General features: G+C 37.5%; 1 protein-coding gene across 2 annotated transcripts in view; it reads right to left on the reverse strand.

Moving 5' to 3' along the window:
• Window positions 1-18,451, reverse strand: part of SBF2 (SET binding factor 2) — a 527,862-nt gene that overhangs the window by 431,200 nt on the left and 78,211 nt on the right. For both annotated transcript variants that reach the window (XR_004053641.1, XM_010384825.2), the window contains exon 2: window positions 1,325-1,410. Coding sequence is in view for 1 of the 2 variants with exons in the window: in XM_010384825.2 (XP_010383127.1) it covers window positions 1,325-1,410 (86 nt within the window). In the remaining variant the exon portion in view is untranslated. The remainder of the gene's footprint in view (window positions 1-1,324; window positions 1,411-18,451) is intronic.

An 18,451-nucleotide genomic window follows, 5' to 3' on the forward strand; every position in this document is an offset into this window, starting at 1 on the left:
GCCAAAATTCAAGATGTACCCCCTCTGTAGACCTACAGAACCCTCAGCTTTCTCTACATGGCTGAGTTATAACAATCAAAACTAAGGACTTAGCAACGTATCTTTAATTTTCAGTGAAGCAAAACTGGACAGCTATTAGTTAGGATGAGAAAATTTAAAATTTTCAATACAAAATATCTAATAGATATTTCCGATCCATGCCAACAAGAGAATGAACAATTGTTCCTGTGGGTAAGGTGTGGAAAGATGCTGAACAAACAGCAACAATACTAATTAAACAACCGGACAACTCATTTATGGAAGACATTGTTCTAAGCATTTTATGTGTATTTTTTCCACTTTATCTTTACAACAACCTATGAGATTGATATAACAATTATTCTCATTTTATAGATAAGTATTCTGCTGGCTCAAAGTAGTTGAGTAACTTGTCAAAAGTCATACCATGCAGCTGAGATTTTAACCTAGGCACTCTGCTCCAGAGCCTGCACTCTTAAGTATCATATTATACCAAATGTCCTCTCAACAGGACTGCCTTGAAGACACTGCTTCTATGTGTGTGTGTGCGTATCCATAAACAGAATATAAATAAGTACACACACAGCCCCCAGTAAATTCAGAGAACCAAACTTCATAGACATATATTACAAAGTACTTTAGTAATCACCTTTCTAGTCCCTCATTTTACTACCATGGATCTACCACCAGATAGAATATCTTGGGCAGCACAAATTATGTTCAATTAATAAATTCCTTTAAAATGGCTAACCACAACAACAACAACAACAACAAAAGGAGTTGAACTGCACTATTATAAAATAACCTTCGGACCTTGTAGCTAAAAACAAAAGAAATCTAATTTGTGATTTTAAGGTCCAATTCAAACCATGACTGGTTAACATTAAACAAACTTTTGGTATTTTATTTATCTGTGTTTTTTTGTTTCGTTTTTACTAAGACAATAACCTGGACATTTTCAGGAAAAAAAATACATATGTGTATCCCTGAAGTTACTGGGCTACGACTTTTACTAAAGAATCAGTGGAATTTTTCTGCTTCTGAGTATATGAAAATCATCAATTTCATCTTTAATATTACAAATTTAAATGAGAAAAAGAAGAGCAAAATAGGCATTCTAGAATTAATATATTCAAAGATGACTGTACTTCAGGGACTAGGAGGGAAGGTAATTATTTCTAGTACTGTAATACTTACAATTAAATTATCAAATTACTTAACAGCAAATGTAACATAAATGTAAAAATCAATGTGACAAAAAAGAAGAAGAACATTGTAAACATGCAAAAATACAGCCACTACTTACCAACTCAATTCCCTGTGGAAAAGGTGTATCATCCCAGTCCTTCTGTGGAAATCTCTGGATTATTTTCCCTAGACCTTCTCCTGACCCTATTAATAAAACCAAAGTGAATCAGTTATGGGATACTAAAAAATACAAATACTCATTCTACTCTTACTTATTTCTAAATGAATATTTGGTAAATAAGTTAATAAATTGATTAAACATTTTCAAGTTTTAAAAAACATGTAAGTATGCATCATCTAAACATTACACAGTCGGACCTCCATATCCATGGGTTTTGCATCTGCAGGAGACACCCAACCATGAAATGAAAATATTTGGGATGAAAAAAATAAAATTAACAATGCAACAATTTAAAAATGCTAATCTTAAAAATACAGTATAACAAATATTTCCACACCATATTCATTGTATTAGGTATTATAAGTAATCAATAAATTATTTAGAGTATATAGGAAAATATGCATAGGTTATATGCAAATACCACACCATTTTATATAAGGAACTTGAGCATCCATGGATTTTAGTATCCATGAGGGTTCTGGAACAAATCCCCCGCAAATACCCAGGGATGACTGTACTGAAATAACAGGCAATCTCTCGTCTATGAACCTTTTTTTTTTTTTGAGGCAGAGTCTTGCTCTGTTGCCTAGGCTAGAGTGCAGTCGTATGATCTTGGCTCACTGAAACCTCTGCCTCCCGAATTCAAGAGATTCTCCTCGCTTAGCCTCCCGAGTAGCTGGGATTACAGGCACCCACCACCATGCCCAGCTAATTTTTGTATTTTTAGTAGAGACGGGGTTTCACTATGTTGGCCAGACTGGTCTTGAATTCCTGACCTCAAGTGGTCCACCTGCCCTGGCCTCCGAAAGTGCTGGGATTACAGGTGTGAGCCACCACACCCGGCCACTGTTCTATAAGACTGACTGATACATATGAAAAGCCAAAAAACACTAGCCAGAGGCACTGAAATCTAGAGTCTCTACCACATTATGGGAGTAACCACCCTTTGTGCCCCAATAAGGAAATTAATCCCAAATTGAAATTTAAGAAGAACTTTTCTATGGAGATGAAATAATTTTAAGTAACAAATGAAACTGCACCACTAGCACTAAGTTTCAGTTATGGGCTATAAGTACTGCTACTGGTTAAAGTTTTTGAGGCTGGCCTGGGAACCTGACCATTGTTTAGGCAGGATTTCCCAACATCAGCACTACTGACATTTGGGGATGGATACTTCTTTGTGGGGATGGGGATTGTCCTGTGCATTGTAGGATGTTTAGCAGTATTCCTAGTCTCAATTCCTAGATTCCAGTAGCACCCCCTACCACCAGCAAGTTGTTACAACGAAAAATGTCCCCAGACGTCACCAAATGTTCCCTGGGTTGAAAACCACAGATGTCTATCACTATTGTTATAAAATTATCCTGTGACAACGAAGAAGGAATGAACTTATCACTGAACTTTGGGGATATAATTTGTGAGTAAATTGGGGCTGGAAGGTACATGTTAAATCTAAACTAATTCTTGCTATAGTTTTTTAAGATCTTCATGTTGCTTGCATATTTCTACATGTTGTCCTAGTTCATATGAAATGAAGGCAACAATATTCTGATTATTTGTTTTGCACATCTAACTTGAGGAAGTCTGCACAACGAATTCATTTTGTTAATGTACTTTAAAAATCATCCACTATGATTTCTCAACCTCATCTCTATGAATGCAGCTTCTCCCTTGCCCCTCAACTAAACTGCAACCAATTTACGGCCAAATTTCTATGTTTAAAATGTAAATGGAAAGTGACATTCACTTTACTGACCAACTCAGAACTGTATTCTGAAATGAGGTCTAACCAAAATCCATTTGAAAAAGACAAAATAAAAATATTCTCAATTAAAATTAATAATTGCTATAGTACAGTAACTTATCTGTCTCTTGTCATAGGGGAATGAAGGATTTTGTTAAGACTAAACCAACTTTTTATCATAGGCACTCATTCTTCAAAAAACCTCAAGCATCATCACTTACGACATCCCAAGCAGAGTTAATGAAACAAATTGCTAGGTGCTGGAGGTACACAAATGAAAAAGACATAGTCCCTATCCTAAAGGGACTCATAATCAATTTAGGGAAACAAACAAATGAACCAATAATTTCAGTTATGTTATGGTAAGCTCAATCAATGATAGAAAGACCATACAAAACTTTCTGGAAGAAATGACAGCAAGCTTGCTTTCTTTCAGTAACCAACTTGTTTCCCCAAGCACCTGGCATACTGAATTCCTGGCAGATAGTCTATACTGAGTAAAATGTTTACTTTAATAAATTCATTGATACTGACTGAAATTATTAAGTTTATTCCTCCCTTCTTTTTAAAGAGATAAATTAATGTACTTATTGTATCATGTTTAACCATGTCCCTATATTGTTTATTCAGCTCTGAAAACCATACCTAATGTATTTTAGGTTCAAGAAATATTTATCATATTAATTTTTTTTTGGACAGGGTCTCACTCTGTTGCCCAGACTGGAGTACAGTGGCAAAATCATGACTCACTGCAGCCTTGACCTCCCAGACCCAAGCGATCCTCCTACCTCAGCCTCCAAGTAGCTGGGACTATAGGTGCAGACCACCTCAACCAGCTAATTTTCATATTTTTTTGTAGAGATAGGGTTTCGCCACATTGCCCAAGTTGGTCTTGAACTTCTGGACTCAAGCAATCTACCCACCTCAGAATCCCAAAGTGCTAGGATTATAGTGTAAGCCACCGCACCCAGCCCAATCACATTAACTCTTACTAATTATAAAAGTAATGTTAAGTGCAGAAAGAATTTTAAATACATAAAAATATAAAGAAGAAATCACCCATAATCCCACACTTGGAGACAATTATTATCAACATTTTGGACCATCCATTTATTCCTAGGTTTTCTTGCATAAATACATATTTTTTTCCTACAGAATGAATACCACACTAAACCTAACTTTATATACTGGCTTATTACCTAATATTTTACAAAGGGCCTTTGATGTTGTTGAACATACACTAGTTTCTCACTATTATAAATAATACTACAATAAACGTCTTTATTTACAAATCTTTATCCTCATCTCACTTTTCCTGAAAAAATACTCTTTTCCAGATTCTACCTCTAGTAAACTGTGGCAGCACTGTAGCATCTGTCAGCAAATGTCTGAGGCATTCTGACAATACTTCTTCCTTTTACATGAAGCTAGAATTGGTGTGTATTCCTCATAAGAAAAGAACCTAAATGAGAACTAAAAAAGAACCTAAACTACTCTAAGAGGCACTTTGATAGAGTTCTTTCAAAGTAGTAGAGGATCTGGAAACAATTACAGTCATACTTGGGAGATACTGTGGGTTTGGTTCCAGTCCACAGCAATAAAGTGAATATTGCAATAATGTGAGTCACACAAATCTTTTGGTTTCTCAGTGCATATAAGTTATGTTTACACTATAGTCTATTAAGTGTGCAACAGCATTATGTCTAAAATATGTACATGCTTTAATTTAAAAATGCTTTATTGCTAAAAACTGCTAACAATCATCTGAGGCTTTAGCCAGTTGTAATCTTTTTGCTGGTAGAATGTCTTGCTTTGATGTTGATGGCTGCTAACTGATCAGGGTGGTGGCTGCGGGAATCACTGAAAATAAGACAACAGTGAAGTGTGCCATATCGATTGACACTGTCCTTCACAAAAAATTTATCCATAGCATGCAATGCTGTTTGATGGCATTTCACCTACAGCACAACTTCTCTCAAAAATTGAAATCATTCCTCTCAAACCCTGCTGCTGCTTTATCAACTAAATTGATGTAATATCCTAAATCCTTTGTCATTTCAACAAAATTCACAGCATCTTCTCCAAAAGTAGATTCCATTTCAATAAACCACTTTCTTTGCTTATCCATAAGAAGTAAATCTTCATCTATTAAAGGTTTTATCGTGAGATTGTAGCAATTCAGTCACATCTTCAGGCTCTACTTCTAATGCTAGTTATTTTCCTATTTCTACCACATCTACAGTTCCCTTCCCCACTAAAGTCTTGAATCCCTCAAGGTCATCCATAAGGGTTGGAATCAACTTCTTCTAAGCTCCTGGTTAATAGGTTCATATTTTTACCTTCTCCCATGAATTATGAATGTTATAATGGCATCTAGAATGGTGAATCCTTTCCACAAGGCTTTCAGTTTAATTTGCCCAGATTCAATCAGAGGAATCACTATCTATGGCAGCTACAGGCTTATGAAATGTATTTCTTAAATAGTAAAACTTGAAAGTCAAAATGACTCTTGATCCATGGGCTGCAGAATAGATGCTGTGTTAGCAGGCATGAAAACAACATTAATCTCCCTATACACGTCCATCAGAGCTCTTATGTTACCAGGTGCACTGTCAATGAGCAGTAATATTTTGAGAGGAATATTTTTATGAGCAGTAGGTCTCAACAGTGTGCTTAAAATATTCAATAAACCATGGTATAAATAGATGTGCTGTCATCCAGGCATTGTTGTTCCATTTAGAGAGCAGATAGTAGATGTAGCATAATTCTTAAAGGCACTGGAATTTTCAGAATGGTAAATGAGAAATAGTTTTAATTTGAAGTCACCAGCAGCATTAGCTGCTAAAAAGACAGTAAGCCTGTTCTTTGAAGCTTTGAAGTCAAGCATTTACTTCTGCTTTCCAGCTATGAAAATCCTAGATGGCATCTTCTTCCAATAGAGCCTGTTTCGTCTACATTGTGGTTGTAGTGTGGCTGCCCTCATCATCTTAGCTAGATCTTCTGCATAACTTCAGCAGCTTCTACATAAGCACTTGCTGCTTCACCTTGCACTTTCACATTATAGAGACAGCTTCTTTCCTTAAACCTCATGAACCAACCTCCAGCTTCAAACTTCTTTTGCAGCTTTCTCAACTTTCTCAGCCTACACAGAATTGAAGAGAGTTAGGGCCTTGTGCTCAGGATTAAGCTTTGTCTTAAGAAAATGGTGTGGCTAATTTCATCTATCCAAGCCACTCAGACTCCATATCAGTAATAATGCTGTCTCATTTTCTTATCATTTGCATTCACAACTTGGCTGTTTGGTACAAGAGGCCTAGCTTTTGGCTTATCTTGGCTTTTGACACGTCTTCCTCACTAAATGTAATCATTTCTAGATTTTGATTTGAAGTGAGAGACATGCAACTCTTCCTTTCACTTGACCACTTCAAGGCCATTGTAAAGTCATCAACTAACCTAATTTCAATACTAGCGTGCCTCAGGGAATAGAGAGGCCTGAGGAGAGGAAGAGAGATGATGAAATGGCTGGTCAGTGGTACAGTCAGAATACATAATTCATTTATGGATTAAATTTGCCACTTTCATGGTAGTTCGTGACATGCCAAAACAAAACACTAATATCAAAGATCACTGATCACGTATCACCAAAATACATATAATGGAAAAGCTTGAAAACTGGCGAGAATTACCAAAATGCGACACAGAGACACAAAGTGAGCCCAAGCTGTTGGCAAAATGGAGCTGACAGACTTGTTCAACATTGGGTTGCCACAAATCTTCAATTTGTTTTTTAAAAAAAAAAACCCACCCACAATATCTGTTAAGGCAAAATAAACAAATAATAATAAATAATAAGCAAAGAATAAAACAAAGTATATCTGACTATAAAAAGGAGTTTTAGTCAGAAAATTTTAAGCAAAAAGTAAAGCAAGGTGCACTGGCTCACATCTGTAATCCCAGGGATTTAGGAGGCCCAGGAGTGAGGAGGCAAGAAGTTTGAGACCAGCCTGGGCAACATATTGAGACCCCATCTCTACAAAAATTAGCTGCAAATGGTGGTACAAACCTGTAGTCCCAGCTACTCGAGACTCAATTGAAACCCTTGTGCACTGTTGGTAGGAATGTCAAATGGTGGGCCTACTATGGAAAATATGGAATATGGAGGTATGGAATATGAAGGCTTCTCAAAAAATTAAAAATAGAACTATCATACATTCCGACAATCCCACTTCTGGGTATATTTCCAAAGGAATTAAAAGCAGGATGTTAGGCACAGAGGCATGCTATTGTAATCCCAGCAATTTGGGAGTCTGAGGCAGGAAGACTGCTTGAGCCCAGGAGTTGTCAAAACTGAGAAATTAACATTTATCTGCGTTTTGATTGTGACCTATCATGTGAGGTTTTATATACATATGAAACAGGGTTAAGGACATGGACTCAGGATCCACATTACCTATACTATAGTCCAGTTTCACCTTTTCTTTACCCTGAGAAAATTACATTACTTCTCTGTGCTTCGTTTTTCCCCATACAAAAAATGAAGATACTATTACCTAACTCTTAGAGCTCTTGTGGGGAAGAATTTAAGTTAATGTGCATGTAAAATATATACCAGTATGAGCACGTGCATGCTTCTCAGAATAGCACTCCAACCGGAACATAATAGTTGAGATTACTGAGCTGGTCTGAATAATACAGTGTAGAGAAGAAAACTATTACTGTTCTAGACCACTATGTTATTAACAATGAAGAATGGTGTTACATAGGGTCTCCTGGTGGCCACAGGACTCTTGATTTACTGGAGTTACTTTTGAATGAAACATGTAAATCCCTTTTAAAACATATTTAATGCTGTTGTGTACCTGTACAAAAGATTTTTCAGACTCAAGTTTTATCCCTGTTAAACTTCTTTAGTCAGCTCAATACATGCATTTTTTGGATCCTATGACAGTTACCCAGTGTATTTATATCCATTTTTTATTTAATTAACTTACTCTTTTTTAGTTACAGATACGTACTACAAAATGCAACCATTTTAAATTAACAGTCTGATATATATTGACAAACTCTCAATAAAAACAATTGCAGTAGAATAAAAACAAAAATGGAGAAAATGGAAATTAATTATGCTATATTAAAATATTGCTTAAGGAGTTCCTCCAGAAAATATTTCCCCAAAGAATTCATCAATATTGGCCTAAGTCCAATTATAATTTCCCAATAATAATCAAAATTTCCTCAGGATAAAAGTCTTAGTCAAAACATGCTATATACACACATTACTGACATTGGCACCAGTGCTTCTATTCCACTCTATCCTAGAACAATCTGCTTGGAACTTCAGCATTGTAACCTGGCACCTGTTCTTCCCTCTCCTTCATTAAGAATATCATCTCAGAAGAAATGGATAAAGCAAAAGCAAAAGCACAACACCAGAAAATCAGACTTTTGGGTATATGTATTGATTTACTCATTTTAATACAATAGAAGCTGATCTAAAGAAATTTGTTCAAAGACAGAACTAAGATGAAAGCCATATTCAACTTGCAAGTCCCAAGTTTCCCATTTGTGATTTGGAAAATCTGCTTTTGAGCAAATGATATTTTTTTAAAATATTATTTTCATGTTCTCTAGAAGACCTGTGTTATAATGCCAAGACAGCCAGAAAATCAAAGTTCACCAAAATAAACAGATCTAATTGTGCCAGTATAGACCAACTTTCAAAAGATAAGGAAAATAAAAGCTGTTCATTCACTGAAAAGAAAGCATGCAGGAAATCATTCTACAAAAGGCTTTCATATTTGATCCATTTAGCATTTAATGAGAGAAGTCTGTTTATTTCAACTGACATAAGCCTTTTTTGTGGTTATTTAAAAATTTAGGTAGGAATGTAATGTGAGTTTCTGATTGTCCAGTACAATCTCCTATTATTCAAAAGGTTTATTTGGAACACACAAGCTATTTTTCCCAGACTTACACTTAGCAAAGAGCTCACAGGCTTTTACAGAAATGAAAAAGAATGCATTTTTACTGACTCACACCTGCAATCCCAACACTTTGGGAGGTCAAGGCAGGCGGATCACTTGAGGTCAAGAGCTCGAGACCAGCCTGGCCAACAAAGTGAAACCCCGTCTCTACTAAAAATACAATCACTGGGTGACAGAACGAGACTTCGTCTCAAAAAAAAAAAAAATGCATTTTTAAGTTGACGAGAATACATAATGAACAAGGTATGTCACTAAAAATAATAAACAGCCGCTACAGTTTTAATCCTTATAAACTCACAATTCATTGAGAATGTATAAATCTAGCAATTTAGAGAATGTCAAGATTAAGAAAAACTGAGACATGAATACAAACTGAAATTAAAACTAAACATATGATCTAGCATTCTGATGCAATCCTTCAGACTGTGTCATTTTACTAAATTAAATAAAATATCTTCTTTAACAGCAATGAAGAAAGAATGGTTCGCAGTCTGGAATGCTGCGAAAACTATATGGTTGTACATCAACATTTAAGAAAAGAAATTCTTATCAAGTCCCTTCTCCAAATATGCATGGAATGTCTTCCCACCCCCAGCATCATTCAGTCATTCTAGTAGTTCAAACTCTCATTATCTTCACCTGAATAACAGCAGCAGCCTCATCATCTCCCTGCTTCCTATTTCACTTCACTCATAGTCATGCTCAAGTTTCTGGCAGTCTAGAAATAAGCTCTGCCAAACCGAATTTCTTCACACTAACTTCTCTGACCAAAATAATTCAGTAATTCTTCCACTAGCTACATAATAAAATAGTCCAAAATTGGCCAGACGCAGGGGCTCATGCCTGTAATCCCAGCACTTTGGGAGGCCGAGGAGGGCAGATCACGAGGTCAGGAGATTGAGACCATCCTGGCTAACACAGTGAAATCCAGTCTCTACTAAAAATACAAAAAAAAAAAAAAAAAAGAATTAGCTGGGTGTGGTGGCGGGTGCCTGTAGTCCCAGCTACTCCGGAGGCTGAGGCAGGAGAATGGCGTGAACCCAGGAGGTGGAGCTTGCAGTGAGCCGCAATCGTGCCACTGCACTCCAGCCTGGGCGACAGAGTGAGACTCCGTTTCCAAAAAAAAAAAAAAAAAAAATTGTCCAAAATCATTACCTTAGGCACTTCTACTTCATCCAAGGTAAAGTAACAAGGTCTGAATTTACCCTCCAACCTACAACAACTAAAAAACCAAAATCTACAAAACAATGGTTTTCAGACACCTGACATCAGGCAATAGAGGACAATGAACCCAGAGAGAAAGAAAACAAATTATATGAGCCCTATAAAGGCCCCAGCTTACTTCTTGGTAAGAGCTTCCATGCAGGATCTAGATGCTTAGCTGGGGTGGGGGGTGGGAAAGGGGTGCAATTTCTAGACTGCAGTCCAATCAAGGAAAATCCAGGAGAAGTCCTGGTGAAACTGAAGCAATTGAGTTGGGAATCCAGGGAACTCAAAGAAGTTAGAGTTCACAGAGTATCAAAGAGAAGAGAGATTAACAGGGAGAAAGAAGTTCAGAGACCTGCAGAAGGCTGAATGAAGCACATGAAAGGAACAGAAAGGACAATCCCTAGAAATTACACAAGGCCAGGGACTGTTTTTGTTCCCAACAGCCAAAGGAAAAAAACTTGCATAATTCACCAGGCATCAGGCAGAGAACCCAGAGGGTATTGCCTCAGTGTGAAAAATTAACCCTAGATAAAATGCTGCTGTATACCTATCTAACAAAGCTGGAAAACGAGCCTCAAAAAGATCAAACTATTTCCAGGTGACTTAATTACATCTCAGAATGAAGTTCAAGAATATTTACAGGAACACAGAAATAGCCAGCAATCAAGAAAGTAAAATTCACAACTTTAACATGCAAACAAAAATCACTAGACATGAAAAGAAGCAGAAAAGTATGGGCCACAAAGAGGGAAAAAAATCAATCAACTGAAATAGACTCCAAAATGATGCAGGTATTAATTAGTAGATAAAGATATTCTAAATTACCATTATGTTGCATATTTTCAGGAATATAAATGTAAAAAATATATTGGATATAGCTAATGAATTAGACACTACAAGGAAAAAAGGGTTAATGAAGTTATAGTGATAGAAACTTCCAAAATGAAACAGAGAAACAGATGGGGAAAAAGACAAAAAAACAAAAACAGAGCTGTGGAACAATTTCTAGTGGCCTAATATGCATGTAACAGGAGTCAGGAGTCCCAGAATGGAATGGAGGGGATGGAGATATATCTGAAGTAGTAATGGCCAAATTTAATGAAATTTGACTTTTCCAAATTTGATGAAAACTATAAACACACTGATCATAGAAGCTCATCAAATCCCAAACATGAAGAACACACAGAACTCACAAAGGCATATCAAAATAAATTACTTAGATATGCAGATAAATATCTAAAAACAGTTGGAGAACAACAATACATTGTGCAGAGTAACAAATATAAGAAGGAGAGCAGACTTCTCATTATAAACAGTACAAGCTAGAATACAGTGGAGCCACATCTTTAAAATACTGAAAGGAAAAAAAAAATCAACCCAACATTTTACACCCAGAGAAAATATCCTTCAAAAAAAAAGTTGAGTATAGCTATATAATCGAATATTGTTCGAACACAAAAAGGAATGAAAGTTGGCTGCAGTGGCTCATGCCTGTAATCCCAACACTTTGGGAGGCCGAGGCAGGCGGATCACGAGGTCAAGAGATTGAGACCATCGTGGCCAACATGTTAAAACCCTGTCTCTACTAAAAACACAAAAATTAGCTGAGTGTGGTGGCATGTGCCTGTAGTCCCAGCTACTCAGGAAGCTGAGGCAGGAGAATCGCATGAACCCAGGAGGCGGAGGTTGCAGTGAGCCACGATCATACTACTACACTCCAGCCTGGGCGACAGAGCAAGACTCCATCTCAAAAAAAAAAAGAAAAGAAAAAAAAGGAATGAAGTACTGATACATGCGACATATCATGGATAATCCTTGAAAACCGTATGCTAATTGAAAGAAACCAAACACAAAAGGCTATATATTGTATGAGTCCATTTATAGGAAATGCCCAGAAAAGTCAAATTCAAAGAGACAGAAAGTAAATTCATGGCTAACAAGGGCTTAAGGGGGTAAAATGAGTGACTGCTAATGAATATAGGGTTTCTTTGGGGTGATGAAATATTTTAAGTAAATAGTGGTGATGTCACACGTTCCCACTTGCATGTGGAAGCTGAACAATGAGAACACATGGACATAGGGAGGGGAACAACACACACTGGGGCCTGTTGCGGGGAGGTGGGAGCGGGGAGGGAGAGTATTAGGATAAATAGCTAATGCATGTGGGGTTTAATATGTAGGTGACAGGATGACAGGTGCAGCAAATCACCATGGCACATGTTTACCTATGTAACAAACCTGCGCATCCTGCACATGTATCCCAGAACTTAAAATAAAGTTTAAAATAAATAAACAAATAAATAAATAGTGGTAATGGCCGCACAACTCTTTGAATATACTAAAACCACTGCATTTTACATTTTAAAAGGATGAATTTTATGATATGTAAATTATATCTCAATAAAGGATTTTCTTTAATGAATCTCTGATCAGACACAATGGTATAGACTCCTTTCTTCTTGCTCTTCCCCACTAAGTATAAGCCTACAAATAACACATGAGGCAACCAAAGGAGAACTCTGAAAGGTGGTAAGAGGAAAGTAAACTGTTTTGTAATGCTAGGATTGGAGGAACAACACAATGGCAGGACATCTTACATATCTCTACCAAACAGAAGAAGCCAACCCAGGCCTAGCATGTCCCAGTCCCCAAGCTAACAACAGAAGGCAGCCAAGGTAGGCTCTCTCATCTCCCAGATCAAATAGAAGTTCCACTAACCACACAGGGAAAGCCCAGAACCATGAGCAGGGGCTAGACAACCACAATGATAATAAGCAGTCAGGGAAAGCACTTTCCTTCACTCCTGGCCCTGACTCCCTTCCCCCAAAGAGAGATACTGGTGAGTAAGCATCACCAGCAAGAGAGACCCCATCACAATAAGCAGGCTGGCCTGGGAAGCCTTTGTCCCCACAGGCCTGAGGCTCTCCTACACAACCAAGAGATATTGAGGTGTCCAGCCAGCACCAGCAAGAGGTATCTTGCTGTATCAAGTGACCTCGGCAGACATTTTGTTTCTATGGGGTTAAGAATTCCCTCCCCAATCCAGAAACACTGGGGTAGTCAGAGGACACCAGTAAGAGGGACTCGACCATAACAAGCAGTCTGGCCCAGGGAGCCTCTTTGTCCTCATGAGTCAGAATCTCTCATGTACTCCCCAGTGACATGAGGGCAGTGAAATGGCACCAATAGTGAACATCGTGCCACAAAAAGTAGCCTGGTCCAGCAAAACCTCTTTGTCCCTGTAGCCTGAGAGTACCCTCCCCCACCAAGAGACATCACACAGCTCAGCCTGTGGAATGCTTTCGGCCACCTCAGGCAGCACCAGTGGGAGCTCTAGTGCTGCCTGAGGTGACAGAAAGGGCTTTATTTAATGGCCCCAGCATTAAATAAACAAGCAAAACCAAATAACCAAGAAAATAAAAATAACACTGGAAAGGCTCTGAAAATTAAACTGCTACTGGAACAACAGCCTACAAAATTAGACTATGGTCTACACACTAACTCTAAACACAAAAACTAACATAACAGCCAAAATGTCCAGGATATAGTAAAAAAGCACCCATCACACCAAGAACCAGAAAAGATCACAACTTGAATGACAAAAAGACAATTAACTGATGCCAACACAGACATGAATCAGATGTCAGAATTATCTGTAAAGATTTTAAAGCAGCTACCTTAAAAATACATCAAATCATAAATTATCTTGAAACAAATGAAAAATAGAAATATCAGCACAGAAATATGTTATAAATCAAACAGAAATTATAAAACTAAAAAATAAAATATCCAAAATTAAAATCTCACAGGATGGTTTCAATAGTAGAGTGAAAATGGCATATAGCATAGAATCAGTGAACTTGAGGTGAAATCAGTAGAATTTACCCAATCTGAACAACAGAGAGAAAATAAATTAAAATATAAAGAAAAGAACATTGGGGACCCATGGGAGATCCATAGACCATAACAAAAGATCCACTATTCATATCACTGGAGTCCCAGAAAAGAGAAGAGGAAGAGGGAAACTAAAAGAATATTCCAAGAAATAATGGCTAAAACACTCCCAAATTTGGTGAAGCACCAAACATATTCAAAAAGTTGAGTGAATCTCATACTGGCTAAACTCAAAGAAATCTACATTAAGATACATTATAATGAAACATCTGAAAATTAAAAACAAAGAAGTCTTGAAAGAAGCCAGAGAGAAACATTTTACCTACAGGAAAACACCAATTCAAATGAAGATTGGCTGAAGGAAGCTGTTTAAACAGAAAAGAAATTATAAAAGAAGCAACACTGGAGCATCAGAGGCAAAACAAAAATGCAAATCCAAGTCATCCTCAGTCTACTACTCAAACACTTCTCCAGTCCAATAGCTGGTGTCCTGATGTCAGTGGGCTCTAAACCTCTTCCCAGGGCAATATTCTTCACCCTTATTCCAACAGTCTTTAAGATTGCTTAAAACTTCTCTGTCCTTGAAGCTTACTGCTTGCCTGATCTGCAACCTTTAGTTGCCAGGATAGGGTGAGGAGGGACCAGAAGGCACTGTCAGAATTGACTCCTTTTTCAACACAAAACTTAATCTGAGTATGACCCTAACAGAGAAGTTGAGTCCTAGGGCCCTCTCTCCTAGTATTTCCTTTTCTATGAGAAAAAAATACATCATACAAGGGCAAGCCCAAAGACACAATAATTAATATTTGTTCTCACTGTAACAAATGGAAAACAAGCTCAACCCTCTCTCACAAGCAGTTATTTAACCACTTAAAGAAAACTACTGTGTCTTATCAAAGGTAAATATGATGTCCATTTCCCTTATCTTCTGAGTACAAGGGCCTATTAAAACACCACTACATTAAAGCTATCAACAGTAATTATGAATAAACAAAAATAACCTAAAATATAAATACCTTCCCATGGTTGATATCCTCAAACTAATCTAAGAAAGTCCTCAAGAAAAACACTCCCATGTTTCTAAAAGAATACTACATTGGTAATCAGGAGACCTGAGGCTTATCTTAGCTCTGTCACTAAGTGGTGACCTTAAGCAAATCCTCTAACTTCTCTGAGCCTTGGTCTCCCACCTGTAAAGTGATCTTAGGTCCCTCCTGGCTCTAAACTTCTAGGCATGGTAAACCAACAAAAAATGTGAAATACATACATCTGCCACTAGATGGCATAACACTAATATTGCTGATCTGAAAAGCAGACCAAAATCTCCTCCAAGATAGATTACCTTAAGAAAACTACACCAGTTTAAATTATGCCAATTTAAACTAAGCCTCAATAACTCGTCTACTGGCAAAGAACTCCCGGCTACCTCATAAACACTTTTATTTTGTATGATGTAGAATGAGAAACCTCTTTCTGAACTAGTTACAGTTATCATGAACCAAACTAAAAATTTACGAAGACATGCTTATTATATAATTCTGAGAAAATAAGTTTACAACAAAGAAGGGGGTGAAGGAGGTGGCAAAGACATGGGGCAGGAAAGAACAGGTGGAGGGACAGAAGGGAGAAAAAAAAGAAGCTGTTTTTTAGCAATTTCTGCAGTATTATCTATGCCTATCAATGTATTATAAAAATGTATTACCATTGTACCACAGAATATTTAGCCTCCCTTGACAATTCGGCAGAGAAAACACTGCCACATTAAAATTTCAGACAAATTTCTTGGAACCAGCTTTAAAAACATTAATATATTGGTAGTATCTATAAAACATTGATCCTTTCAGAATAAAAAGACAACTGAAAATTTAAAACACAATTCTCTACTATGACTTAACTATCACTTTCACTATGTTTAAGTTATATTTACATTTTCCTCCAATTGAAGATAAGACTGGTACATAGCAAGTGCTTAGTTTTAGCATAGATTTTTTAAATACCTTTTTAAACTAGGGAGGAAAGTTATCGATTGAAAAACAGCAATCGTTAATCTTCCTTAAACGAGAAATTCGTATCTGTTGCATAATGCAACTAGACATGATACACATAAATTTCTCATTAAAACTCATTCAATGTGTCCCTATCAACGTATTCCCTAACCCTAAGTCAATAAAGGAGAAGATACAAAAATCCTTAGTTCTCCAGCAAACTGTGCCTTCAAAATCAATTAGGCCTTTCTCGTTACAGAAATACAGGTGACAAATTTCTTCTTCCCAAATACAGTTTAAACATGTCCCTGCGTACAATGCTCTCCTCTCCACAAATTTGTTTTTTTCTCATCTCTAACTTCCTATCTGCAACTCAAAGTTCACCTTGGAGCATCTACAGCACAGATAATCAAAGTCGTGTGTTTTCTACTCAACTCTTCTCAAATGCAAACTTCCTATCCTGCAAAAAGAATTACAGTTTATCTGTCCAAACAAGTTATGAGGCTGGTTATAACATACTTTACTACCAGCTGTTTTCCTTAACATTTCAATCTCCTGAAGACAATCATTTCCTTCTCCTAACACATAAAACAGAGTATTTCTCAAGCTCCCAATGCTGTTTGTACCCCCTATTAAGCATTTCTATAAACACAGCAAATGAATCATGACCAAATTGGGATTTTTCTATTATTTCTACAAAATCTGTATCTTCTCTCCCTCCATTCTGTATCTCAGAGAATGGCACGTTATCCATCTAAGCATTCAGTGTCTCCATTAGGATTATGTTCCTCTGTATATGGCAGAAAATCTAAAACATTAATAGCTTAAACAAGATAAAAGTTTATTTCCTTTCATATAAAAGATGTCTCAAAGACAACATTCAGGATTAATGTCAGATCTATGGTCTCAAAGATCCAGCTTCTTCAGGTTCATCACTCCACCATCTACAGGTTTAGACCCTTGTTCTCATGGTTTAATATGTCTGCTGGAGCTCCAAACATCACATCCATGTTTCAAGTAGAAATCAAGAAGGAAGGAAGGAAGCTGGGCACAGTGGCTCATGCCTGTAATCCCAAACACTTTGGGAGGCTGAGGCAGGAGGATCACTTGAGCCCAGGAGTTCCAGTCCAGCCTGGGCAACATGGCAAAACCCCATCTCTACAAAAATTAGCTGGGTGTGGTGGCGCACACCTGTGGTCCCAGCTACTCAGGAGGCTGAGGTGGCAGAATTGCTTGAGCCTACAAGGTCAAGGCTGTAATGAGCCAAGATTGCTCCACTGCACTCCAGCCTAGGCAACAGAGCAAGACCCTATGCTCCCCTGCACAAAGAAAAAAAGAAGAAAAGAAAGAAGAAGAGGAGAAGAAGAAGAAAGGAGGAGGGAGAGAAGAAGGAGAAGGAAGAGAAAAAGGAGGAAGGTATAGAATATTTTAAGGAGAATTTCTGGAAGAACAATTTCACTTACATATCACTTGCCAAAGCCTTGTCACATGACTACACCCAACAGCAAGGGAGTCTCTTAGTCTCTTAGACAATTGTCCTGCTAAAAAACAAGAGTTTTATTTCTAAAGGAGAAAAAATAGTATTAGGAGGCAACTGGCCATTTCTACCGGAGTCTGCTCTTAGTCTGATAGGTGCCAACACATCATGTAGAACCATCTGTTAACCAAGAACACAGCAGACTGCCCAGGAATAAAACCATGGGTGTGGGGTTGTGAAAGGAACCACAGTATAGAAAGAGCCTCTTGTGGCCAGGCGCGGTAGCTCACACCTGTAATCTCAGCACTTTGGGAGGCCAAGGGAGGTGGATCACCTGAGATCAGGAGTTCGAGACCAGCCTGGCCAACATGGTGAAACCCCGTCTCTGTTAAAAGTAAAAAATTAACCGGATGTGGTGGCATGTGCCTGTAATCCCAGCTACTTGGGAGGCTAAGTCAGGAGAATCGTTTGAACCTAGCAGGCGGAGGTTGCAGTGAGCTGAGATTGCACTACTGCCCTCCAGCCTGGGTGACAAGAGCAAGACTCTGACTCTAAAAAATAAATAAATAAACAAATTTTAAAAAAAGAGCCTCTTGCTTGCTCAATGTACATGTGTTTTCAGTACTTCCATTTTGCCCAATCCCAGGTATATGGCTTCTATTTGATGATGTAATACTGCTATGCATGCTCATGTCACTGGTATCCAGTATTTAGAAATTTGTTCTCTATCACATATAACAACAAAGCCAGTAGCTTTTTCAGAGAAGATAC

Source organism: Rhinopithecus roxellana, chromosome 15 (genome assembly GCF_007565055.1).
Source record: "Rhinopithecus roxellana isolate Shanxi Qingling chromosome 15, ASM756505v1, whole genome shotgun sequence".
NCBI classification, from domain to species: Eukaryota; Metazoa; Chordata; class Mammalia; order Primates; family Cercopithecidae; genus Rhinopithecus; species Rhinopithecus roxellana.